Source organism: Zonotrichia leucophrys, chromosome 6 (assembly GCF_028769735.1).
Source record: "Zonotrichia leucophrys gambelii isolate GWCS_2022_RI chromosome 6, RI_Zleu_2.0, whole genome shotgun sequence".
NCBI classification, from domain to species: domain Eukaryota; kingdom Metazoa; phylum Chordata; class Aves; order Passeriformes; family Passerellidae; genus Zonotrichia; species Zonotrichia leucophrys.
This window is the reverse complement of record NC_088176.1, coordinates 35,556,998-35,584,452: the sequence shown is the minus strand read 5'-3', so window position 1 is coordinate 35,584,452 and position 27,455 is coordinate 35,556,998. Positions and strand designations below refer to the sequence as shown.

At 45.7% G+C, this 27,455-nt stretch overlaps 1 protein-coding gene across 1 annotated transcript in view; it reads left to right on the top strand.

Moving 5' to 3' along the window:
• Positions 1-11,628, top strand: part of LOC135449394 (C-type lectin domain family 2 member D-like) — a 25,119-nt gene extending 13,491 nt beyond the window's left edge. Inside the window, exon 5 of the mRNA XM_064716366.1 lies at positions 11,514-11,628. Within this exon, the coding sequence (XP_064572436.1) occupies positions 11,514-11,618 (105 nt within the window). The 3' untranslated portion in view covers positions 11,619-11,628. The remainder of the gene's footprint in view (positions 1-11,513) is intronic.
• Positions 11,629-27,455: the final 15,827 nt, after the last annotated feature.

Genomic DNA, 27,455 nt, shown 5'->3' with positions numbered 1-27,455 from the left:
AAGGACAGCACTGTGCTGGGCTCAGAGGTGAAGCTGGCACTGCCCGGTGTGGAGAAGGTCCTTTCTCACCAGAACCCCCCTGCCCTCACCGCGGCCCCTCCGCCCGCAGCGAGCCCCGAGCTGGGGCAGCACCGACCGCGGGTCCCACCCGGGCTGGAGCCGCCTCCGAGCTCCGCCGCCGCCTCGCCGGGCTCCGGTGCCGCCGCCGCTCCGCTCCCGGGCAGACACAGCGGGCACGGCTGCTGCTGTCACCGCATTTCTGCACAGCGGGGAAACGGGAGACGCCGCTTTGGCCCATTCAGCGTGCGGGGAAAGCGGCGAGGAGCTCCCTGGCCCCCGCCAGGAGACGAGATCGTATGGATGTGCAATTTGTGTCAGGAAAGATGTTCTCATGAGAACGTAGGATACAGGATGGAGTATTGAGATAAGCAATATCCTAAAACAGAATCAGTCTCGGGATGAGCAAAGTTGGGACGATTCCAAATGTGGAATCTGCAATACCAGTCTTATCTATAAAATAATACGGCTTAGTTCGAACAGAATGCTTACTTACATAACACAAAGGTTAATGCACATGCCCAACCTGCCAGGTTATTCAGAGGACAGCGAGGAAGACAGTGAGCCTTCCTCTGAAGAGACACCCGAAAAGCCAAAAGACCCCTCAGCAACAGGCGGAGCATGCACTGTGCAGTGCAGTGACATAGATTTAAAGAATCAAAAATAGGAGGGGATTTACAGGAAAATACTGATGAATATGTGTTAGCATACAGTATATAAGTTGTGTTTGGATCCTTTTGTCCTTTGTACGTGAGGCAGGGTGAGAAAAACCCTCCCTGTACCCCGATCGATTTTGCTTATGCTTTATCCAAACCACTGCCATTTTTTTTTTTTTTGCATCTGCTTGATTATTTTTAATTGTATTATTTTATATAAAATTGTTGCTCAATTAAAATTGGTGCTAAATTTTACTTTGTGGTTTATTAAATTCGACATATAGGGACCTCATTCATAACAATTTGGTGCCCAAACCCAGGAACTCCAGCCCTGGGAAAGACGGCCAGCCTTGGGAAGGAGCTCCACACCAGTTTTTAGGTGTTCCCAAGGTCAGACCAGACTCCCTTGGAGAAGGAGTTCCAATTTTGATAAAGCATAAGCAAAGGAAGCTAGCGGTAGGAAGCCTCAAAGGGGCTGCCTTAAGAGTGCCAGCTAAAGGTGAGAGCACCCATAAAACTTCTGTGTGCACAAAAATCCTCATGAGAAAAGGAGTCTGTGAGTATCCCAAGGTGGGGTGAAGGCAGGTGTGTGCTTGCATTTGTGTTTGTGTGTATGTGTGGGGTGCTTGTGACGTGACCTCACACTCCGAGGGCCACGGTAGTCGCAGTCCTGCAATGGGATTGGCTAGGGAGAGGTGTTTGTGTGTTTGTGTGAGTGTTTGAGATGTGACCTAGTCACAGAGAGAGTGGGGACCTCTGTTTGTGTGTTTGAGATGTGACCTAGTCACGGAGCAGGTGGGCACCTGCATTTGTATGTTTGTGTGGTTGAGACGTGACCTCATCCCAGAGCAAGTGGGGACCTGTATTTGTGTGTCTGTGTGTGTTTGAGATGTGACCTCATCACAGAGCGAGTGGGCACCTGCATTTGTATGTTTGTGTGAGTGTTTGAGATGTGACCTAGTCACAGATTGGGTGGGCACCGCCGAGGGTGTCAGTTCTGCCCTCCTGGCTAAGGAAGGAAGCGACTGTTTTGTTGTGTTAAGGGTTTTGACCAGGCTTTGTAATTCCTGTGAGAAGGGGGTGAGCAGATGAGCTGACCCAACTGTGCCATGCATGTATAAAGGGTGGGTGAGTGTGGTTTAATTTTAGCAAAAGTAATAAAAAAAGGGCTTAGTAAGTGAGAAAGGAGGATTGTGGGGAGTGAAGCCAGAAAGAGTGAGAGGCAGGAGCTTGTCAGGGTGAGTGGAATCAGGCAGGAGCAAGTGGGTGACAAGAGATGAGCAAGTATTAGAGGGGATTAAACCACGAGTGAAAAGAGTGAATGAGGATTTCCCAGGTACCTGGAACTCCTGGTTATTTACCTGCCAGACACTAGGGCAAGAGAGGTGGCATCTTGTACCTGGGAGTGAGTGCTCAGGAAGGGGGCTCGCAGGGTTACCCAGAAACAAGGGGATTTCTGAATAGGGTGGGGAGCAATTCTCCGGGACAGTCCCCTGGGGATGGTAGTGAATTTTAACTGTTGCAACATTTTTAAGAGGTTTGCATTAGCTTTTAGAAATGAACCCCAATACTAGATCTTGGGGAGACGTGATGAGCATATTAGATGACTTGGAAAATTTAGAGGAAGAGCTTCAGAAAGTTGTAGAAAAAGTGCAGGAACTGTTTGTGTGCAAAGATTGTATGAGTGCGGGGTGTGGAGGTTCAGGGACATCACACCATAACCAATATGATCCAGGGAAGCCAAATTCATTATCCCTAAAAAGACTCTATTTATAATAAATCTCTACTGTCCATGTGTCTCTAGCTAATACAAGATTGGTTATTCCTAGCTGTTCACACATCTAAAATAGATGATTGGATCATCTAATTTTTCACGTGCCTTGCTGTGGTCATCTGGCCCACCCATGGCTCACTTTCTCAACCTTGCTGACAAACTTGCTGAGTCCTGATGACTCTTCTTCTTGTATCTTTTTCAAGGATATACCGACCCCATTTCTGAATATGTCCATTATTCATTGTTTGTGAACGTGTCCATTGTCCATTAGTACAAGCAGGCTGGATTGTGCATCGGCTGAATATGGCCACTGTCTAGCAAGAACTCCTCAATCTGCAAAAAACTCTCAACAGTTCCTCGGTTTTGTTTTTGCACAAGCCAGAGTGTTTTAAAAGCATGGTCAATTATTTTCTGCACACAGTATAGTAAGCAAGGCACTATAAGCAGAATTGAAAAAAGAATACAAAGTATCATAATACCAAAGTTTACTAAATCCTTGAGCCAGCCTGTTATTCCCCTGGATTTTAGCCGCTCATCAAAAGAATTCTCAACAACTGTGAGCCTTTTCATATTCTCCTTAAGCAATGACAGCTTCTTGTAAATAGATTCAGAGTGGTCAGAGAGATTCATGCAACACATCCCTTCAAAATCTTCACACCCATATCCTTGTGCTAGCAACAAAAATTCTATAGCAGCCCTATCCTGTAACACAGCATGGCGTATGCTACCTACATCAGTGGTAAGCTCATTCAGTATTGCAGATGTAATGTTAATTTGTTTTCCTGTCCAACAAGCCAATTGTTTGAATTGTGTAAGGGCCTGTGATGAAGCTACTCCTGGTGTAAAAAGTGATGCCAGTATAACCAAAGGCTTATTCCACAATTCTACATTATCCTTACAGTCTGAGCCTAATAGATGCACACTACATTTTGGACATTGGAATTTGTGCCTGCTGTCAAGCATCTGTTGAATGCTAGGGGCAAACAGTGTCAGTTTCCCGCAAATATAAAGAATAGCACAGTCCTCCTCATGCTTTCTGAGGAATTGCAGGCTAAGCTCTATCTCCACAAATGAGAAAAACTCCAGGAGGTAACATCCTTGCTGATTTTTGTTTTAGGGACACAGACCATGTCCAATTGGCACAGTATGCCATGGTATTGTAATACCAAGAAGAAATAGGAGATATCCAAGTGCTATCATCTCCAGGTTTTCCTGACTTCTCCCTAATCAGCTCTTTACCCTTGTAGTACTCAAAGAACAAACAATAATTTCCTGGCACTGATCCCAAAATATCCAATTCCTGTGGTTCCTGACTTGTAGAATTTAAACCTTGAGTGATTGTAAATGCCTGATCTCCTAAAGGATTTCTAGGGATTTTTAGTTTTTCACACCAATTTTCTGTGATCATCCCATTTTGATTAGAACACCAATTTGACCAGACCTTACTTAAGTTGCCATAAATTTGAGCTCTGGTCCAATTTCCGAATCCTTCCATTGAGTCTAAGGGAATTCCAATTAAACAGGTGTGAAATGGATCAGAAGGTGTAGCTAGTGATAAGCAGAAAGATTCTTGCCCTGTTCTGTTAGCCCATGTAACCCACACGTTAGCTCGCTGCTCTACATTTTGTACTCCCAGCGTTTCCTTTATCACTCCACTGAGCAACATTGTCAATATTTGCCAGACTGCTGCCATTGTTGACATTGTCATCAATCATGCCTGCGCTTTGCCCAAATTGCTTTAGCCTATTACCACTCAAAATCTCTAAAGTGGTGTCTTTCCTACTCCTCATTCAGTAGCTATTATCTTGCTTTCTAGTACAATCTGGTTTACTGTAGCAATTAAAGCAAGACTAAACTGCACCCACAGTAACAATCTCTGCTCCTATACTTCTATCGAAGATACATCCTGGAGAAAACTCTGATATCCTCCTGAGTTATGCCCTAAAAATTTAGCTAATGCTGCTCTTGGGGTAATAGTGTTAAGTGTGTAAGAGCAGTTACTGCATATTAGGTTAATAGGCCTAAATTTTTGCTTTTTCCCTCAAACCACTGCTAAATTATGTTCTTGACAAACTTGTTGCTAAGTTTTTAGGTTACACTTTATACAATGAACCTGAAGCCACGGCTTACATGCACAACGATGCAGATAACAAGTATTTTCTGTCTGATTTACAACTTGTGATGAAAGTGAAGGTAAAAGAAGTCTGTGTATATCTAACCCGTGTGTATTAAGCCTATGTGGAGTTGCTAGTACTTCCTCAGCATGCTCCAGCAAATTTGGTAGATATTCTGACCGTTGTTCAGCTGTCAGGTGTTGAAGAATTGGATTCAGGGCTGTCTGGAATCGGTGCTTTTGCCGATTCTCAGCCTCTGGACACAGCATGGGTTGATGATGATGGTTTCAGATAGGGCTTCACCCACTTGGCTGGAATCCAATGAATGCCTTTATCTGTAAGTAAGCACATAGAACCTCTTCCTGTTAATTTTACTGTAGCTGGTCCTTCCCACACCCCTGTTTCTGGAGTTTTGAACATGACTGGAATACCATTAGCCAGTTCCTCACTTGGATTACGTGTGAGAGCATGATGCACAAGAATAGGTGGATCATCCCTATCTCCTGTTGTTCTAAGGTAATTAAGCACAAAAATGGCTTTAGCTGTTTTTTCCTCAGGGGATAACCCTGGAGTTCCCCCTTTTTGTTTTTGCAGCATGCCCTTGAACGTCTGATGGGCACGCTCAATAATTGCCTGACTTGTAGGATTGTGAGGAATACCAGTGTTATGTTGAATACTTCATAAATTAGAGAAACATTTGAATCTTAAGGAACAGTAAGCAGGGCCATTGTCAGTCTTGCTAAGTGGATACCTAATATGGCAAAGCAATTGTACAAATGTTTCTCAACATGACATGCTGTCTCACCTGTTAAGGGAGTAGCCCATATAACACAAGACTAGGTATCAATGCAAACATGTACAAACTTTTTCTGACCAAATTCTACTACATGAGTTACATCCATTTGCCATAATTACAAGGGTTGAGTACCCCTAAGGTTAACACCAGTGCCTAAACCAATGCCATCTTGTTGACAATCAGGACAGGATTGCACAATACCAGAAGCATCAGTAAGGGGAATACCAACTCGTTTAACTAATATTTTTGCAGACTGATGAAGAAATGCATGGGAATTTACAGCTTGCTGAAATTTATCAGAGTTTGGCATTGGCCAGACAGTGGCTACCAACCGATCAGCTCAAGCATTTCCTTCAGACAGACCAGGGAGAGCTGGATGACTGCGAATATGAGCAATAAAGTGTTCCTGCCCTCGTTGATCTAGGTTTCTAAGCACTCGGCTTAAAAGGGAATACTCATTATTCACCTCCTTAATTACTGCTCTTTCAAGGCGTTGGACACAGCAAACTTCATAAAGTGAATCAGAAACAATGTTAATGGCCTCATTATCCCCATTTTCAAAAGCCCAAATCACAGCTTTCAATTCTAATGTCTGCAACGTATCTTTTACCTCTCCAAAAATGACATGCTTTTTCCACACTTTGTCTTGCTGCCAAGTGCAGGCAGCCCTTTTTGACATTTTACCTGCATCTGTAAATACTGTCTGCCCAGATGGGCAGTCAGATCTCCAGGGTCTGTCCTCCAGATGCTGATGCTCCAATAAAGATAACACCCGGTGCCATGGATAAGTATTGTGAACTTTACCATCACATCCAGCCAAAGCTGTCTGTAAAGGAATAGAATGCCTAATTCCCCATTCAAGATACCAGTTAGCCAATGGTACTACAATGCACATAGTTCATGTCCCCGGATTTCCAATATTCTCCCTCTGCCCTTCATAATCAACTGAACAAAAAGTTCCAGTTGAGGGATAGTTGATCTAGCTTGTTTTACAGGTAAAAATACCGATTCCAAAATATTAAAGGTTTAGTCTGAGTTTTAACCCATTGACAAATCAAGGCAAAAGGATGCTTGGCATAATTGTCACCCTCCTTGCTCTGATTGATGATCATCAATTGAACTGGAACATCCTCGATCAGATGATGTGCATGCCATGTAGCAGCCTTTGTGGCAATGTGATCCTAAAAAGGCTGTGTGACAATGGTAGCTTTTAACCGGCCTAACAGATCCCTACCAAGCAAACCTAGTAAAGTACCGGGTGTTTGCATGACATAAGGCCTTGTAGATACATTGACTCCATCTAGGAAAGTAAAAGTAATTACTTCCCTGCTCATCTGAGTTGCCTGAGTCCCTCCAATACCTGCAATGCCTAAAGTAGGATCAACCAATGCCCAATTTTTTGGCCATATTGTGTTTGAAATTATGGTTACATCTGCTCCAGTGTCAATTATGAGTTTCTTTGTAATAGAATCACCATTAGGATGTGTCAGGGTTACCTGTTTGTCTGGTTTACCTCTTGTGATGTCCTTGGCCCAATATACTTCTGGTCTACCTACGGAACCAAAGCTTCCTGTTCCCTGCTCCTTGTAGCCTGTACAGGGGACACAAGACTTAAAAGGAACAAACTGAGCAATTTGTGAATATTTGGAAATAGATACATGAGGGAAAATTGTTTGAACCATAATTTTAACAACCCCTTGATAGTTTGCATCAATAACCTCAGGAATTACATCCAACCCCTTTTTACTGGCAGATGATCTTGCTCACAGAAAAGCACTAAACCCGTCCCCCCAGGGTCCTTTTACATTAGCATCTATCAGGTGCACAGCAGAGCCCGTGATGGTCACGTCTACTGCGGTTTCCACGTCCACTCTGGTGCTGCCAGTAGCTGACGATCTGAGTGAGTAAAGCCCATCTCCCCCTCCATGGGAGGCTGAGCTCTCCAGGCAGCTCTCTGTACTTGTTTCGTGACACCTGGAGAGAAGGCGTTCCAAGACCCGTTTCCCTGGAACCAACATTCTTTAGTATTGTGGTTATTTTCTTGCAGATAGAGCAATTATTTTTTTTTCATAGCTGCAAAGTGACACTGACTCCTAACATGTCCAATTTTACCACATCCAAAGCACTTAATGTTCTTTCCTTCAGCTCTTTTGCAGTTTAGAAAGCAATGGTTTTACTGCATCCTGGACTGCAGCAGCTACATAGGCTGCTTTTTCTCTCTCTGTGGTTCAAGCCATAAGTTTCAGCATTTCTGTAACATCAGCTCCCTTCTTTAATGTTCCCAAAATCTGCTGAGTTTTATCATTAAAAAGCAACAATATTAAACAATTGTACCTTTGTGCCTGAATCCCAATCAGGATGATCATAAATAGCTTCATGCAATCTGTCTACAAATGTATCAAAGTTCTCATTCATTCCTTGGCAAATCTGTGTAAAAGACTTAGTGTGTAACCCATCTGCAAGTGCAAGGATAGCATTATATGCTAGTTGTTGGCTCATCTGTAAGAGTTGATCAATGCTCCTAGCCTGGGCAGTGGCAGTAGCCCAAGGCCCTTGGCCAAGTAACTGCTGTGCTGTTAAACCATACAGAGGATCACCCTGCACTCTAGGTCTTGCTGCTTCCTGAGCACACTTTTCTTCCTAGCTTTAATGAAACATCACCTGCTGATGAGGTGGCATTATAAGTCTAATTAAGGTATACACATCGGCCAGAATAAATGTGTTAGATATAAAAATATACTGCAGAAGTGACTGTGCAAGTTGGGATTTTAAACCAAATTGTGAAATTGCAGCTCTTAACCTTTCTAAAATCTTCCAGTGGAAAGGTTCCCAAACTCTACCTGCAGCATTAGTTACTGCAGGAAAAGCTTCTACATCATTTGAGAGAAAAGTCCCTTCTACAATAGCTTCTGTAATAACTGCCTTCCACTTTCGTTTCTGAGCTGCTTCTATTTCAGGGTCACATTCCAACTCTAATTTCACGTTTTTTACAGCATGAGAGGGAGGATTTTGTTTAACCGGCTCAAATGCTGGCTCAGAGACAAACTGAGAGAGTGGTAACCGCTTTCCTGGTTGTCTGTCTGAATCTACTATCATTGGCAAGTCCATTTTCTCAAAAGAATAGTCTCTTTTGGGGACAACTGAATCCTTTTGTTGAATTACCAATTTTTGCAAATTGTCCACTAAAGATTTTAAATCCTCTTTGATAGAAATATTATTCATAATAACATCTCCTTCCTTATCCTTTTCACTTACAGCATATTTAGTTTCTAAGTTATGTTATCAACAGTTTCTTCACTCTGAGTACAACTGTCCTTTGTTCTGCAGACTAACTTCCCCGAAGAGGCAGCAGCTTCCTCATTCCCGCTCTGAGCTGGAGGAGCGGTCGGTGTCATGCTCAATTCTGAGCTGAGGGTTGTGGGCTGTGTGAGGTAATATCTAAGGTGGTAGGAAACAGTTGCTGAACTGAAGTTGCCAGAAATGCCTGAGGCTGTTCTGACTCAGAGGCAAGGGCTATGCAAGCCACAGAAGCTTTCCTCTCTGCCTTTAAGGCTTGCATGATAATTTTCCACTATGAAAATTTCCACTATGATATTTCCACTAAGTTTCAATTTCAAAGATAATTTTCCATGACGTAGCATATTTAGATACCTGTTTTGCCTCATTCCCGTCAGATGCAATGCAGTCCCACAACATCCACCCCACAGCTTCCCATGTCGAAATCTCAAAAGCAATCTGTGCTCCTGCTATGAGATTATGGTCCCAAGCCCAGTGCAATAGTCCCTTCAAACTGGAAGCATCATACTTTAGTTCTCTCTTTGAGAGGATATGATGGAGGAGTTTCTGAACACCTTCCCTTTCATGTCCAGACCCCAACTCCTCCCCAGCTGCTCACCTTGATCAGGGTGAGATTCAAGTCATCTACCACTGGAGCTCCAGTAACCTTTTCCTCTCCCCAGGGCAGTGAGGATACTTTCGACGGCTTCTCAGCTCCTGGAGGGTTGGCTCTGATCCTCTGCACAGCAGCCAAACTGCCGACCTTGAGTCCCTTTAGTGCTACAGCATTGGGCCTGCCCGCATTCTCCACCAGAAATGCAGGGTGCAGAGGTTCAGGGACATCACACCATAACCAATATGATCCAGTGAAGCCAAATTCATTATCCCTAAAAAGACTCTATTTATAATAAATCTCTACTGTCCACACATCTCTAGCTAATACATGATTGGTTAATCCTAGCTGTCCGCGCGTCTCAATTAGAATGCTGATTGGATCATCTAATTTTTCACACATCTTGCTGTGGTCATCTGGCCCACCCATGACTTACTTTTTTCTTACTTTCCCAAGTTCGTGTCACAGACATCTTTTGTGGAAAATCCTTTCTTTTAGGATTTTTCCTCTTCTGGGAAGCTGGGGCCCCAGAAGAAAAATGTAAACAATTATTATCTGCTGTTGTGGAATGTAACAGGTGCATCTGTGATTGGTCTTCTGTGAGTGTTTGGATTTGCTGACCACTCACAGGAGAGCTTGCTTGCTTTCTGCCTGGACACAGAACTTTGTTATTCATTCTATTCCTATTCTATTCTTAGCTTAGCAAGCTTCTGCAACTTGTCTCTCTATTCCTATTCGTAGAGTCATAATGTATTATATATCATATATTAATAAATCCAGCCTTCTGATCATGAAGCAAGATTCTCGTCTATCTCTCTCACCTGAGGAACCCTCACAAGTCATGTAATAAGCTTGCTGACAAACTTGCTGAGTCCTGATGACTCTTCTTCTTGTATGTTTTTCAAGGATATACTGACCCCGTTTCTGAATATGTCCATTATTCATTGTTTGTGAACATGTCCATTGTCCATTACTACAAGCAGTCTGGATTGTGCATCGGCTGAACATGGCCACTGTCTAGCAAGAACTCCTCAATCTGCAAAAAACTCTCAACAGGTGCTGGCTTTGGTGTTGCCCAGGGCTGTGCTGGCAGGTAAGGGAGGGGCAGCAGCCTGGGCCCAGCCCCTCGGGGCAGAGCGGGCTCCCTGCTCCCTGCACAGGGGAATCCTCAGACCTTCTCCTCTTCCCTTGCAGCACGCCAGGTTCCAGTAACACCTGCGACTCCGCTGTTGGTTGTGGGCTGTCCCCATGGAAATAAACAGGGCCAGGAGACTTCTTCTCCTTTTTAATGCCTTTATTAAAAGTGATCAGCTCAGGATTGGGCGGGTCGGCAGGGCTGCAGTCCCCGCCGCGTCTCCCAGGGCGACTCAGACGAGGAGGATATGCGCAGCTCTGTCCACTAGGGGCAGAGCAGGGGGATCCAGTCCTCGTGGGAGCCTTTAGGGCGTGATGTCCCCGTCAGATGTTACTTTGGCTGTGCGGTCCCCCTCAGTCTCGGCGCTGGGGCGACTCTCTGCTCAGGGCAAGAGGGGCTCCGCATCTCTGCAGGCTCAGCACTTGGCTCCTCACGTCCAGACATCACTTTAGTCTCTCAATTCTTATTTGGCTCGTTGTTTTTGGGTTTTCTCGTTGCATTTCGAGTCGTGGTCCCACAAAGCATTCTGGACTTAGGAGTCACTTTGCATAACCCCCCCCACCCTCTCAGGTGTCTTCCCTATGTTGGAAGGGGAAGGGCCATTCACCGCACCCAGCCGGGCCTTTTACTAATACAAAAGAAGAGATAAGCCTTAACGACCCGGTATTACAATAACAAAGCACACAGAACCCTGGCAGAGACAGATCTGGCTGCCTTTTTGTAACTTTTTCTCACAAAAAAAATATTGACTGAATTAACACCCATGGCTGGGTTGGCTACAATGGGGTCTGCTACTACTTCTCACTGGATTACAGCACGTGGGATCAGGGTCAGGAACGGTGCTCCGAGCTCGGGGCCTCCCTGGCCATTGCCAAGGATGAGGAGGCCATGGTGAGTGAGGGGCTGCGGGCGGTGTGGGGTGGCTGAGGGCAGCCTGGGGGCGCTCCTGGGCCGGGCTCGGTGCTCGTAGGGCCGGGGCTGCAGCCCTGGGCCGGGGCCTTGCAGGGAAGGAGCCCCGGCGTGCGGGGGCAGCCCCGGGCACGGTGTCCCTCCGAGGGGCCGGGGCGGCTCCCACTCCTCTCTCCTGGGCAGGATTTGCTCTCCCGCCTCTGTGGGAATTTCGGTTACTGGCTCGGGCTGCGCAGACGGGGCGAGCGCCTGCACTGGGGGGACGGCAGCAGCTACAGCTCCCGGTGAGTGCCGGGGAGCCGGGCAGGGCCTGGGGATACAGGGGCACAAGGGCTTTCCCTGGTGTCTTGGTTTGGCAAGACAGGTGTCTGTTAAGAAAGGCAGGAGCCTCCCCTGAAATGGAAAATGTAAACCCCTTCCCTCTGAATTATTATAATTTTGAAATGAAAAGGCTCTCAGGCAAAGATATGGGAGTAGGAATAACACTTCTTGACTAGGAGAACTAAAAATACAAATGTAATCATAGAAACAAAAAAAAAAAAAACCCTCCTGATCGGGTCAGAACATGCCCTGACACCCTGTGGGTCAGGGTGGTGGTAGCAGTCCCATTCAATGGTGGCTGCAGCCCTCCTGCACTGACAGCTGTAGTTGTGTTGGATCAGTGATCCTGCAGAAGGGTGGAGTGTTCCTTTGAAAGTCCAGTTGTGGTGTAGAGGGGTTTGGTCCTCCTCTGGGAATCCAGTGGAAAATGCTGCTCTGGTGTTCCAAACCTCATATTCTATCCAGGTAGGAATGCTTGGCTCCTCCCCATGGGCAGAACATCTCCAAATGGCATAGTGGAATTTTATCAGCCACGCAGTGACATTCACTTGCCCAGTAACAGAATATATCTCCTGGAGAGAGGATTGATTGTGGAGGAGATAAAAAACTGCCCAGTTAACAGAGGATAACTGCTCCTCCTCTAACAGATGGGAATAAAATACCCCTATTTCCTACCTAAGGCACAAGGGTAACCAGCGCTGCCTCTGCTCCTCCCTGCAGGGTTCCTGTCCGTGGCAATTCCGACTGTGTGTACCTGGCTGATGAGAGATTGAGGAGTGACAACTGCTCCAATGAGCGGCCGTATGTCTGCAGCAAGGCCCAAGCTCCCCTGTAACAGGGGCTGCACAAAGGACCTTCTCCACGCTGGGCAGTGCCAGCTTCACCTCTGAGCCCAGCACAGCGCTGTCCTTCCTCAGCTGCACCCTGTGCCTTGCACTTCCTCTCAGGGTCACCTCAGTGCCTCTTCATCCCCAGTGCCAGCGCTGGGCTGGGGCTGCAAAGGAAAAGTCTCTGCAATCCATCCTGCCACCGATGCTGCCGGCAGTGAGTGCACTGCCTTCATTACATATGGGGAAATATGGTTCACTATTTACACTTTTTATAGCAGTTAATTAAGGGTTAAAATCTTGCCGTGGGATGCTTGTCTGCTTGCACAGGTTTAACTCAGACTATGTTTTCTATATGCTGTTACATATTAGAGCTATGTGCATATTTATAGGAGTTTTTAAGAATTCAAACATAAGTTTGAATTTACGTGTTGTTTTTTGTTTGTTTTTAACTTTTGACTTATCTTTGGGCCATCTTGTACCTTAAACTAATATATTTTATGTTTTCTTGTGGTTCTATCTTTTTGTATTTTCACTCCCTGATAAGGAGGGTAAATGGAGTCTTTTTTTTTCCCCATGCTCTGGTTTATGTTTTTGTTATCTTGTCTTTCTGATAAGAAAGTCCCTGAGTGTGGGAAATCAGTTATTTATTTTACACCATTTTCTGAGTTGGTTACATGAGAAAATAATTTCAACATTTCACAGTCTCTATTATGCTACACTCTAAGATAGTATCTATTACACCTCTATTTATAAAAGCTATAGGGTGAGTACATAAGCTAACAGATCATACTACATCTAAAGCAGTAATTACAAATTATACTATATCAGGTTTTTTTGATCAGTACTAACTTGCAAAACAAAAGTTAGTACATAAATGTGAAAGCCAATACCTATATTTGTTATTTATAACATTCTAGAACAAGCTCGGTTGGGAAATCCAAATTGCCCTGGGCTCTTGGAAATCATCACGAACTGGCCTGAAGGTGAGAATTTTGGACTGTCCTTGGAAGATGTGAGAAAGGACCCTCACTTTTAAAATTTTAAAGGTTTATTTAACTTTTAAAAAAAGACAACAGCAGACTGAATAAGGAAAATTTACAGCTCTGAGGGTTCTCTGGGACTGGCAGCCATGTGCTCATTTACAAAATGGATGCTCTGCCTTTTATACCCTCAGCCCCTCCCAGAGTTTTGTCAGTCAGCTCCTTCTCTGCCCTCCACAGGTGGAGATCACTTCCTCACACCTTGATTGGAGCTCAGGTGTTGTCCTGTGGCCCCTCCTGGTAATGAGCCGGCCCTCCCCAAATGCCCTGGGAACTGAGGCTGCTGCAAGGGGGAGGGAAAGGGGACTGTGGGGGGACATATTACAGTAACAGCACTCTACATTTACAAAACTTCTCCTCACATACACATAATATCTATATCTTGATTGTTTCATCTATAAAAACCCCCTTATTTCTTTTCCTATTAGTCATTTGGCATGACGAATTAACTGACATTTTCAATTCTGATAATCACTCAAAAAAAATTTTAATGAATCATACTAGCATCTGTTGATGAGGGTGAGGACAGTGGGAACAGAAGGAAAAAAAATCTCAGGTTTTCTTGAGACAGAAATATTTGGAATGGACAAAATGGGATCACTGAGGTCTGGTTTGGCTTTTTTACCCCCATCTACCGTGCCCATGGGGCTGCTACTCATAGCAGGTGGATCTTAGTGGGGAGTACAGAGGCCAACTCAGTCTTGCCTTCTGGTTCCTGTTGTATTAAAAGACAGCTGAGCAATGACAGAGGTCTGGGGTGCCTTTCTTGCCCCCACCTTGCCATGCCTATGGGATTGCTGCCCACAGCAGGGCTATGGAATCTTCTCAGTGGTGAACACAGGGGCCAACCTGGTCTTGTTCTCTATTTCTTGTTTCACTCTACTTGTTGGTCCTTAAGGAAACTGCCCATAAGGAAACCTCTATTAAAACAGGACAATTACATTAATAAACAATACAGTTCAAACTCCCTGCCCAAAGTGTTAGTTATAAAATTATCTTCAAGCTGGTGGAAGCTCAACTCCACTTTTTGGACATCTTCAGTCTTTGGTTCTCTCTCACCTGCTCTGCATGTTACAGTCTATTCTTTGGGTTCTCTCACCAGCCTTTAATTCTGTTGCCTTGAGTCCCTCTCACTCTGGGGTTGGCACAGCCCATTCAGCTCTCAGGTAGAAGGATCCTTCCAAGCCAAAAGGATTTCTGAAGCAGTCCTAACCTGCAGCCCCTGGGTGCCTTCAGGCCATCCATCCAAAAGGAAAAGTGACTTCTGGACCCTGAGAGAGCCCAGTGATCTGTTGGCAGCAGAAATCAGGAATGGAGAAGGTGATTCCAGCTCTGCTGGGTGCTGTTCCTCCCCATTAGACAGGAGAGGATCAAGCACATTCCATCAGCCTTTGCTTCCTCAGGGCATGAAATCCCTGAGGAGACAAGGCCACCTCAGGGCATCAGATCCCACCTGAGAGAAGGAAATGCTAAAACCTCACCGTGGCCTCAGCCACTCCAATCAGGAACTTTTCTTGTGGGTCCCCAATACCATTTCCAACAAAGCCCAGCTGGTGCTGAAAATTGCATTCACATTCAGGGGGCAAAACCAATAAGGAATCACAGACATCTGAGGTAAAATGAGGGTCCCATAAAAGTAAAATTTCTCTTTGTTTTCAACAGAGGCAGATTTTCATCTTTTAAGCCCAAATCTTCTCTGACACACAAAAGAACACTAAATACAGAAACACTTTAGTTCCAACTTCAAGCATTTGTTTTTTGGCAATTCTATTTTTACATGAAGTGTGGCTGGATGAACACTATTGTAGTGGTTTTGGTTTGTTAATTTCAGATTTCTTTAATTTTGATATATTTAAATTAATGTGTTGATGAGTGTGGTGGGTTTTAGTGTTGGTTAATTACTAAGGTATTTATTTTTTGTTGTGAGATCGGATTAGGAGAAATGTAAAGTAAGTTTAAAACTTTTAAAGGGTATAAAATTTTATTGAAAGTAACTGAAATAAAAAATGTAGTAAGAAATAAAATAAACTTTTCTGAACACATTTACAACATTTTTTTACTAATAATGTAAAGAAACTAAACTTAAAATTTCCAGTCAGTTTATTACTTTAAATTTTTGTTTTATTTGGGGAGAGAAATCTTTTTTATTAAGGTTATGGAGATTTCTTTGTAACACAAAAGAAAACAGGTTTTTTGTGGTTTTTAATTTTGTTATGAATAGTAGTTGTTTGGGGAACTTTGCAATTGTGAAGTTTTTCTTATATGTTTAAAGTTTTTTATAGTTTGTTGATGGGTTACATTGATTTTTGGGGTATTGTTTTTGAGATGAGTTGTTTAAAAGTAAAAATTTTTATTATTTATTTGTTAAATTATTTTCATCTCGAATTTTTTTCTTTTTTGTAAATATCTTTCTCTTTTTCTGTTTAAACTTTTTATGGGATTACAGTATTTTAATATTTGTTTATTTTAGAATGGAGGTTTTTGTTTGGTATTAATTTGAATACATTCATTTTTTGTAGTTTCATATGTTATAGGGAAAAAAGAGTTTTTTTCTTCAAAGTTAATAAGAGGATTTCAGTTTTAAAATTAAGGTATTTTTCCCTATTTTTTATTTGGGATTTGACTTCTTTACAGATTTTGATGTTTGTGACAAATGTATATTTTATTATTGGCTTTTCGCAAATATTCAAATGAATTTTATATGTCTTATGTTAGAAAGTTATGCTGTATAAATTTTCTTAAATAGTGTGTTAAATACAGTTTTAGGATATAACATAACTGTAAAATAGAAACTATGCTATATAAGACAGTTTTTTTTTTAAAGAGAGGACTCACAGCCAGATAGCAGCCTCAGGACACCTGAATCTTCCAGAGAAAGAGAATTTATTGCTCCATTATGAGAAAAAAGGAACTTCCTCCTGCCTGGTCAGCCCTGAAGACCCAGTTAGGATTCAGAGGAAGAAGCTGACACTGCCCAGACAGAATCCTGTGTTTGAATGGAATTTATGCATCATGTATGAGGTGTAGGAATATGCAAAGGGTTAATCCTCTGTTAACGTGGGTCCTTTTTTGGGCTTATTTTGCCCAGATAAAGGTACCTGGACAGCCTGTTGTTATTTCTGTAACTCTTTGTTTCTATTGTCTCATATTGTCCTAATTCAAATTGTCCAAAATTATTATTACTCTAATTATATGGCTGTTTTTATAACCATTTTATTACTATTAAACTTTTGACATTTGAAAAACAAGTGATTGGTGGTTTTCGCAATGTTTTTTAATGTTGTTTTTAATATGCTTGTATCTTGGTTTCTTTGCTTTTCTTTTACTCGAGGGATGATTGAAATATTGAAAGGGTTAGCATTTTTGGGGGCTCTACCTGACGGGAAGCTGCAGCTGGGACTGTTGAGGTTGATTTCATGATTGGTCTTTGCTTTTTCTGTGTTTAATTCTCACTGCAGGGTTACACTGTGGGTTGTAGCCTACAGGGGTTTCGGTTTCAGCCGCGATGGGGGAGGGGATTTGCTGATAAGATCTTCACACCCGCAGCCAGCCCTGCTCCTTTGCGGTCTTTGCATCTTCCGTTCCTGCCCCGACCCGCTGGGCCCGGCCGGAACAGAACGGGGCCGACCCGGGGCAGGGCTGCCCGGCCCGGCCCGGCCGAGACGGGGGCTGGGCCCGGGGCCGCCACCTCCTCGCCCACTGGGAAAGAAAGAAAGAGGAGGTTCCTGGGTTTTTTCCTCTTTAACTTGGGTGTTTCACAGAGCCGTGTCCAGCTTCTCAGCTGTTCAACAGAAATTTTCCTCCTATTGCAAACCACAACAATTACTGATGCACACAAATCCTAGGACTACTACTACAAAATGCAGAAATTACTGAAAATTCTGTTATACTGACAGTAAGAGTAAACATGTCTAAAGGTTTATTTGTGTGCAGAGCAGCTACAATGAATGGTTTCAGCATCAAAATCAACTGGAAACCAACGATTTCAGGAAAAGTGTTAAAGAAATTAACATTGTATATCAGATCTTTCTTCAGTCACATTTTCAATACTATTCACACAAACTAAATTGCCTGAGGCACTAACAGAGCGTTACCTTGCACTGTGACACTCGGCTTTTCCAGGGAGAGGAGGGAGCAGAAGCTTCACAAAACTTTGCCAATTTTCTTAGCAAAGCTTTGCCAACTCTCTGTCCTCTCACAGTAATGACCTCATAATAATACGGACAGTATGCTCCTGCAAGAGCAGATTGAAAGTCAGTGTGAGAAACGACCCTCTCTTTTAAAAATTTATTAAACCTAGACAAAAATTACCACAAAGCACTGAATAAGGAAAAACCGCAGCGCTGGGAGCCCAGCCCTGCATCCCCCGTGGTTTGCAGCCTGGCAGCTCGGTGACAGAAGTGGCTGCTGTCCCTTTCGTGCCCTCGGTGCTGCACAGGCAGCCCTGGCCCTGCCAAGGTCTGTCAGTGCTGACAGCCGTGCTCGCTGTCCCTCGGTGAAGATGCTTTCGTGCACCTTGCCGGGAGGGCAGGCGGTGCCAGCCGCGCCTCTCCGTGCCCAGCCTGCCTTTCCCGCAGTGCCCCGAGTGCTGGGGCTGCTGCAGGGGCAGGGAAAGGGCAGCGTGGGCTCACATTGGAGTAACAGGGCTGTACAGATGAACAGCTGAGGAATAGCTGCCTCTGAATGTGAGGGACAGCTCTCACATCGCTCCAACACAACACCAGCAACCATAGAGAGAGACATGGGCCAGGAAGTGGTAAAAGAGAGGGGAAAAACAAAGGCACACGCTAAGCGAGTGTTTGATATTTTTGTAGATCCACTTTTTGGCTCTGAGGACATCCTACTTGCTCTCTGCCTTAATAACACTACACAGATTCTGTAGCCACCTTGACTGGCTAATCTCAAGCTTGTCTGAGAGAAATCACCTCCTGGAAAAGGGAAGGAAGGAAGGAAGGAAGGAAGGAAGGAGGAAGGAAGGAAGGAAGGAAGGAAGGAAGGAAGGAAGGAAGGAAGGAAGGAAGGAAGGAAGGAAGGAAGGAAGGAAGGAAGGAAGGAAGGAAGGAAGGAAGGAAGAAGGAAGGAAGGAAGGAAGGAAGGAAGGAAGGAAGGAAGGAAGGAAGGAAGGAAGGAAGGAAGGAAGGAAGGAAGGAAGGAAGGAAGGAAGGAAGGAAGGAAGGAAGGAAGGAAGGAAGGAAGGAAGGAAGGAAGGAAGGAAGGAAGGAAGGAAGGAAGGAAGGAAGGAAGACCAAAACAAAGCCAAAAAGAAACAAACGAACAAACAAAAAAAAAACCCCAAAAAAACAAAAGAGAAAAAGAAAGAAGAAACTTTGCCTTCTTCTCGGAGAACAGAAGCAAAAAGCAAATGAACAGTGTGAAAAATGCATATATTTTATGATTGGCTTTTCACAAATATTAAAATGAATATTATATGTGCTGTGTTGTAAGCAATGCTGTATTAATTTTCTTAAGTACTGTGTTAAATATAGTTTTAGGTTATAAAAACTGTTAAAATAGAAACGATGCTATGTAACATACTTTTTTTAAAGAAAGGACTCGCAGCGAGATAACAGCCACAGGACACTTAAATCTTTCAGAGGAAAAGAATTTATTGCCTTCTTATCAGAAGAAACCAACTTCTTCCCGCCTTGGAGGCGCTGTTAGGCTTCAGAGGAAGAAGTTGACAATAACAAGACAGAATCCTCTGTTTAAGTGGAATTTATGCATCATGTATGAAGTGTATGAATATGCAACGGGCTATTGTTTTTAAGGGTTAATCCTTTGTTAGCAGGGGTCTTTTTTCGGGCTCGTGATGCCCAGAAAAATGGACCCGGACGTCCGTAACTCTTTGCTTTTATTGTTTATATTGTCCTAATTCAATTTTTCCAAATTGTTATTACTCTAATTGTGTTACTGTGAAAAACGCCAATCACTTGTTTTTAAAATTTTTAAAGTTTAATAGTAATTAAATGATTATAAAAATAGTAACACAATTAGAGACATCTAGACATCACTTTGATCTCTCAATTCCCAGCTGACTCCTTGTTTTTAGGGGTTTTTGCTAGGTTTGGTGAGGGGTTTCCTCATTTGCATGCCAACTCCCGTCGTCTCCTCCTGTTCACCATCCCGGGTGCCATCCTCCCGGAAGCAGCCGGGTGTTACTCGAGAAAAACAGGAATTCTCAACCATCAACAACAGGTAGTTAATAAAAAACTATTAACAACAGGTGATTACAACAACAGTTAGAGCTCCACCCTGGCAACAACTGTCCAAATCTATGAACTCTGCAACTTTTTTCAAAAATCGGCAACGTTTCTACTCATAACAAAGCAATTGCAATAGGAGGGTGAGGATGAGCTGGCGCTGCGGGCCGGGCTCAGTTTCTCCCTGGGGACGGCAAACGCCGTCAGGCGCCGAACGAAGCCCCCGGCACTGGCTGTGCCGCGCCCGCCGGATCCAGCAGAGCTGGAAGCTCCAGGAGCAGCTCAGCGCCTGCTCCGCGCTCGGCCCTCCCAGGCTCGCCACGCCGCTGGATGCTCCCCTGTCTCCCTTTCGTCATCGCCCCTCGCTGCTGCCCCACAGGCAGATCGGTCAGAGGCCGCTCCCATATCGGCTCTTCCTGCGGCACCAGCCCGAGTCAGCTCCAGTGCCTGGTGGGCTGCGCTGCAGTACAAGACTCAATCAGCTCCACTGCCCGGAGTCTGTCCCGCGGCACCAGCGGCAGTGCCCGCTGTGTCTGGCCGGGACCGGAGCGGCAGCGGAGCGTTCGGGTCATTCCGCAGCGGCGGCGGAGCTCGGAGGCGGCTCCAGCCCAGGTGGGACCCGCGGTCGGTGCAGCCGCAGCTCGGGGCTCGCTGCGGGCGGAGGGGGCCGCGGTGAGGGCCGGGGGGTTCTGGCGAGTTCCTGGTGCCGGCTTCCCCCGTGTGCCCCCTGCGCTGGGATCGCAGCCGAGGGAGCGGCTGCCCGCGCTCTCCTCCGTGCCCGGATGGCCGGGATGGAGCCGGCGCCGCGGCAGCGATGGCTCATCCCGGCTGCTCTCGCTAGGACGGAGGCGGCTGCTCCGTGCCCGGGACCGTTCCCGCCCGTGCGGCACCGGGCTGGGGGCCGCTGCTGGGGCGGGAGGTGTCCGTGCCCGGCTCGGGGCTGGCACGGCATGAACTTGAACGTGCCTCAGAGCCCAAAGCGCTGCAGGCGCCGAGTGCGGGCACAAAGCGGCGCATCCTGCCTGCTCCGGGGCCGAGGCTTCTCGGCGCTGCCCTGTGTGCCGGCAGCCGCTCCGTGTGCCCAGGCAGGGAGCCGCAGCGGCCGTGCCGGCTGTGTTGGAATTTAGTGCCAGCCTTTTCTTTCCTCCTCCTCCTCCCTTATTTTCTCTTTTCGAATTTAAATCGGCCTCAGCTTCCTCCTTATTTCCTTCCTCTCTCACCTTCCAAGTCCTGTTTCCCAGACCTTGCTCTTTCCTTATACCCTTGATAACCCTATCCCCACTTAAAGCTTTGTTGGATCCTTGTTTTTCTGCCTTCTGGAACTCAGGCAGTGGAGTGCCACAAGCCTGCAGCCACATTGCTTCTCCTTCAGCTTAAATTCAATGGGTGTTTTTGGTTTGGTGGTTGGTATTGTTTTTTAGCATTCTTGGAGAAGCTACATGGGAAAGAAGAGAACAGAAATAGGCTAGAGCACCACTGGCACAGTAATAGATATTTTACTCTTCCTCTTTTCCTTTTAAAAATACATGTAGGTAAGAAAAACTTTTTAACTGTATGGTTTGGGACAAACACTCTTTTTCCCCTTTTTTTGGAAGAGATATGCAAGTCCTGAGACCCTGGGCCAATGCTCCCTGCATTTTATTTATGTTTTTACAATTAAACAAGGGGCTGATAAGATTGACAAGGAAGATACAACTCAGGAGCTCCCTGGGCAGCAGCCTCCAAACTCTTTGGGTGATGCAAAGAGCAGTAGGGTGTGAAGGCTGCTTTCCAGTGCGAGATTAATCCATAATAACCTGCTCAGTGACATCAAAGTCACTGCTTAGAAACCACTTGTTATTTCCCAAAGTGCAGGAGCTGGAGATTTGACAAAGCCTGGGCAGAATGATGAAGAATATTCCTGTCACATTTCTCCTTCTCTTCCTGCGCCAGCAAGAGGACCCACCCTCGTTAAGTGTTTTGTTCCTGTGTGACAGTGTGTAGTTCAGAGCTAAAGCCGTGCCCAGGAGCGTTCATGATTTAATCTGCACTGCCCCCTCAGCCGTGTGAGCTCTGAGCAGTGCGCTGGGCAGTGGGGCCGAGCCAATTTCGGGCAGTCGGGCTCGGAGCTTGAAGGGTTTGGAGTCAAGAGCGGAGGCTGAGCTCCCTCTGTGGTCAGAGAGGGGAGACACCTTCCTGTGCAGGGAACGCTTTCCCAGCCGGGTTTGCTCTCCTGACAGCTCCAGTCTCGCCTCTTCAAGAGCAGAGCACGCTGTGCCCCCAGGGCTTTGCTGCTGGGAGCACTGGGAGAGATCCTGGGAACACTTAACATTACTCAGATCTAACTTGGCTTAATCTTACCAACACTAAAATCATATTCAAATGAAACAGAACCGAACTAAGAATCAATTGTCCTTAAAAGTTCTGGGTACTATGAAATGTAACTTATTCTGATGGTATTAATACCAAAAGACACTGAAAATGAAATAAGAATGGTTGCAATAACGGCCTGATGGATTTACTGGAGGGATTAGAAAAGTGTGACAAATACTTTGACCCTATGTAATTTAACATTGAGAAAAACTCATGGTAGCCACAAATTTTATGGAATCATAAATTTACTAAGACCTTTTAAAGTGCAATTGTACTGAAAGAAACAACAATGTAGAATTTGGCAAAGTGTCCAAAAAACCGGGAGCTTCTCGAGATTGTATTTAGTGTAATAGCATATCACTATTCTGTTAAAGAAATTCGATTGTGTTATGCTGCACATGATAAAAATAACGAGGCACTGGATTTACCGCTTTGAATCTCTCCAGTAACAATTCTCAGAGAAATCAGAGTCCACGAAAAAACACAAGATTAACTTTAAAGAAGCATTTCAGCACATGTTTACGGCATTCTAGCACACGGAGCGTGAGGCTTCAGTAGCCAGGGGCAGTCAGAGCCCTTCGGCAAATGCCAGTGATTCGCAGGGTTGGGGAGCCACGGAGGGGAGTGAGTTCGCCCGGGGCCAAGCGGAGCCGGCGGGCAAAGCCGAGCCCCGGGAGCGGGGAAAGCGCCGGCGGCAGCGAGGGAAAAGCCGAGCGGGGAAAGCCGAGCTGGGACCCGCCCGGGGCTCGGGGTGAGGCGGGGCAGCCCCGCGCCTGCCGCCACCGCAGGGGGTTTGCACTGCGCTCAGCCGGGCCAAAGGGACTCGGGTTCTGATCCCGAATCCGGGCTGGCAGCGACGGGAGGCGCCGGAACGGTGAAGGAACCGATCCCGGAGAAGGCAGCGGGAACCCCGGGGAGAGCGGCCGCACATCCGAACAGCGCTCCCGGGCCGCCCCTCCGAGCCGCGCTTGGCTGCGTTCCCGCCCGCTGAATAATCCAAAGGGCAAAATCCCTCCCACAGCGACATCAGCTTTAACAGAGCGGCGGCAGCGGCCGTGCCCGCTGGGTCTGGCCGGCACCGGAGCGGCGGCGGCGGAGCTCGGAGGCGGCTCCAGCCCAGGTGGGACCGCGGTCGGTGCTGCCCCAGCTCGGGGCTCGCTGCGGGCGGAGGGGGCCGCGGTGAGGGCCGGGGGGTTCTGCCGAGTTCCTGGTGCCGGCTTCCCCCGTGTGCCCCCTGCGCTGGGATCGCCGAGGGAGCGGCTGCCCGCGCTCACACAATCACAGAATCTCTGGGTTGGGTTGCAAGAAACCTCCAAGATCATCGAGTCCAACCCAGCCCCAACACCTCAGCTAAACCCTGGCACCCAGTGCCACATCCAGTCTGTTTTTAAACACATCCAGGGATGGTGACTCCACCACCTCCCCAGGCAGACCATTTCAGTACTTTATCACTCTTTATTCAAAAAAACCTTCTTCCTAATATCCAACCTATATTTCCCTTGGTGCAGGTTGAGGCTGTGTCCTCTGGTTCTGTCAGTGCTGCCTGGAGAAAGAGCCCAACCCCACCTGAGCACAGCCACCTTTCAGGAGCTGTACAGAGTGATGAGGGCACCCCTGAGTCTCCTTTTCTCCAGGCTGAGCACCCCCAGCTCCCTCAGGGGTTCCTCACAGGGTTTGTGTTCCCAGCCCCTCTCCAGCCTCGTTGCCTCCTCTGGACGCGCTCCAGCGTCTCAACGTCCTTCCCAAGCTGAGGGGCCAGAGCTGGACACAGCACTGCAGGTGTGGCCTCACCAGGGCCAGGCACAGGGGCACAATGACCTCCCTGCTCCTGCTGGCCACACCATTCCCCATCCAGGCCAGGAGCCCTTGGCCTTCCTGGCCACCAGGACACACTTCTGGCTCATGCTCAGCTGGCTGTCACCAGCACCCCCAGGTCCCTTTCTGCCTGGGCACTGCCCAGCCACACCGTCCCCAGCCCAGAGCATGGCAGGGGTTATTGTGGCCAAAATGCAGCACTCAGCACTTGGATTTATTAAACTTCATCTCCTTGGACTCTGCCCATCCATCCAACAGTTCCAGGTCTCTCTGCAGACCCTCCTGCCTTCCCACAGATGGACACAGCTCCCAGCTCAGAGTCCTCTGCAGATTCACTAATGAAAGCCTCAATGCCCTCATCCATGGGGCCAGTGCAAACACTGAACAGAGCTGGCCCCAGCACAGAGCCCTGAGGGACAGCCCTGGTGCCTGGCCCCAGCTGGATGCAGCACCCTCAGCACCACTCTCTGGCCCATCCATTGTGTACCCATCACTCTATAATCTCCAACATCCCAATAATCCGAGTACTTTTCTGATTTCTCTTTTTGAAGAGGGAGGGGGAAGAGATAAAATTCCTGCAATTCTCTTGGGATTGCATTTCCAGTGATTCTTACTTATTAAGTGTCCAAGATATTTTACCTCTCATTCTACAAATTTCCCTTTTGATACCCTTAATCCTTTTTCCCCAAGAGAATTCAAAAGTCATATAGTAGCTTCTCTAACTTTCACTTCAGTTTCTCCAGATAATAAAAGGTAGTTTCTATTGGGCTTCTTCAGTGGGAGAATAGGGGTATTATGAGAAGACATATAAGGTTCTAACGTCCCATGTATTGAAGTGAAGGGAGTCGACCCATCCTAATTGATCAGCATCGAACTCTGATTTATTGATTCACCAGGAGTATTTTATAACAGTGTTAATTAAGCTCATACATACTGAAAAATCTGAGCTCATCATAGGTCACAGATTAAACACCAACCCCTCCTTTTGTTTTCAATACCTGTGGTTTGTTATTGAAACCAAGATTTGTGTTCTCACCCTGATATGAATGGTTCTCAAGGCCTCCATGTTTGTCGCTTTGCTTTCCCATACTTTATCCAAGGACAAGGTATTTACTTGTTATTGAAGACAGGCTTGAGAACTCTTGCTGTTTACAGAAACACGCCTGAGAAACAGGCTTGAGAATTAGCTGCTTACAGCTGCCTTTTACTTTTCCATCAGCTGTATATTTTCATGGCCTCTTTCCTTCAAGCCATGTCTGAGCAAAATTCTCCAACACCCATCCTTTATAATTCCTTCTATTACTGGTTTCAAACCTTCCTGTCTTTCTAAGGATATAGGATACTGATGTATACATATGGGACAATCTTCTCTCTCAATTGTGACCTTTATGGGGTCAATATTTAATCCTCCCCTATTTCTTTCTCCAGCCCAAACTTCCTTGTTAATTTTTTTCTCATCCTCTTGGCCAAGTTTTAAAACTCTGCCATTTTCTCTTCTTCTGGTATAACTCCTATTTCTAGTTTTACTTGTAAGTCTCTTTTTAATAAGTTGCTACCTGCCCCAGGGAATAGTAAGATCCCCCACCAAAATTTTAGTTTCTCCCTCAATTACCACATCTTTAATGACAGGACTGTGAAACTCGCTCCTTTTGTTCCTGTTACTTTTACAGTGTCTTTGTCTAGCTATAACTTTTTTGAATATTTAAGAGGCAGATTCTTTCTTCCTGTTTGAAAGCAAAACCAGTAAGAGACTCCAAGTCAAAAATATAATTTATTAGGAAAAGGGAAAAGGAAAAACCTAAACACACTGAATTAAGTAATCCTCTTTCTAAAGGTATGTACTACCCCAAAGGCATACCTTTAATCAGTATATATGGTTCTTTTCTTTTGTGCTAAACATTCTAGTGCTCTATTTAAAGTATATAATTCACAAGTTTGAGCTTACTAGTTTAAGGTTAATTTCCCTTTTACAATAGTTTGCATGTTTTTCCTATCAACTATTGCCTGCCCTGTATTTTATCCTTTTGCAAGGATTCGTATCTCTGTTAGCTAACATAACTCCCAAAGGGTTATTTTGGGGTATCTCTGCTAGTAGGCTTTTACTGCCTTTTTCTTTTCCTGCATTTAACTTGATGCCGAATTTTGCCCCAAAAGGCGAAAATAACTGCCTAAGAGACTCAATTAAGTCAGCACAGACAGGAGGTATTTTATTACGACGCGTCGGAGAAATCACAAAAGGGATTTCTAAATATCTCATGACAGAAGCAGGCTTTTATACAGTTTTGGGTGCAGGGTTACATCATATCATATACATAATCATGTCTTTGTATGCATATTCATAAGAGGCGTGGTGTGGGCGGAGCGTGGGCGGAGACATCTATTTTGAGGATTTATCTTGGTGGTCCTTCCGGTTGCCTTCATCGCTGGCAGGGTCTCTTGATGAGTCTTCCTCTTTAAACCTTTGAACTCCTATCCTAATATGGTCAATTCCCGGTGTACTTGGCTTGGTCCCCATGGCTTGGCAAGGCTCTTAGGGTCAGTTTGACATTGTTGGCTCTGATCATGCTTAGCTCGTCAATTCCCCTATCCCTATCTCTCTTTCCTGTTTGCCCTGCTTACCAAACTTCAAACAGAAGAATCTACCAGGATTGCTTTCGGATTAATGAATAACCTGGCATACAGCATCATCAGCAATTCCTGAATGTGGATGGGGGCGAACCCCCTTGTACCTAACGTGAGACCACCTGCCGGTGATATGGGTTAGGGGTCGCGTCAGTAGCTAACCGTGGATTGATTTTCAGTTCGTGGCGCTGCCTAAGCATTTTGATCAATAATGCCCTATAGGTACCACTGAAAACAAAATTATGTTCCTGTGCAGTAGCAAAATGCTGATTGGAAAGGCAGTTTGGGGCTTCAAACTTACTGGTTTTCTGTCCCATTTTTCAAGATCTTATCTATCCATCCCATGCCTCTGTTTTTCATTTTCTCTAGCAACCTAAATACCACCTGTAGGAACATCTGTAGGACAGTCTGTGGGAGACTCTGTAGGAGTGACGGGGGTCACGCACGGTCAGGACGGATGGAGACGAGAGATCTCTGCAGCCAAGTCATGAAACTATCGGTTTATTACAAAGGGTGTGGGTGCAGGGCCCTGTTGCGAGCTGCCAGCCGCAGCTCGGAGCAGGGCCGAGAGAAGAGAGGCTTAAAGTGTAAGATACTTAAAGACAAAGGTTTAAGAGCGGAGCGCATGTAGAAAGGAGGGGGTGAAGAAGTGCAGAGGAGAAGAGGAAGAAGTGAGCAAGAAAAGAGAAGTGGAAGAGAGAGAGGAAGAGAGGAGGAAGAAAAGTGGAAGTTCCCGTTACAATACAATAAATCGTCTTCAGTGTTGAATATTCAGATTCTCATCCACCAATCTACTACAGCATGCATATCCTATAACATTTCCATACGACCTATAAGAATCACTACATTACCATACTGTGTTACATTTTAAACCCTAAATCTTACTCTTTGGGCCCTACCTGCCAAGCTGCAGGGTCTGCTCTGACCCTTGGACCTGTCTGCTTG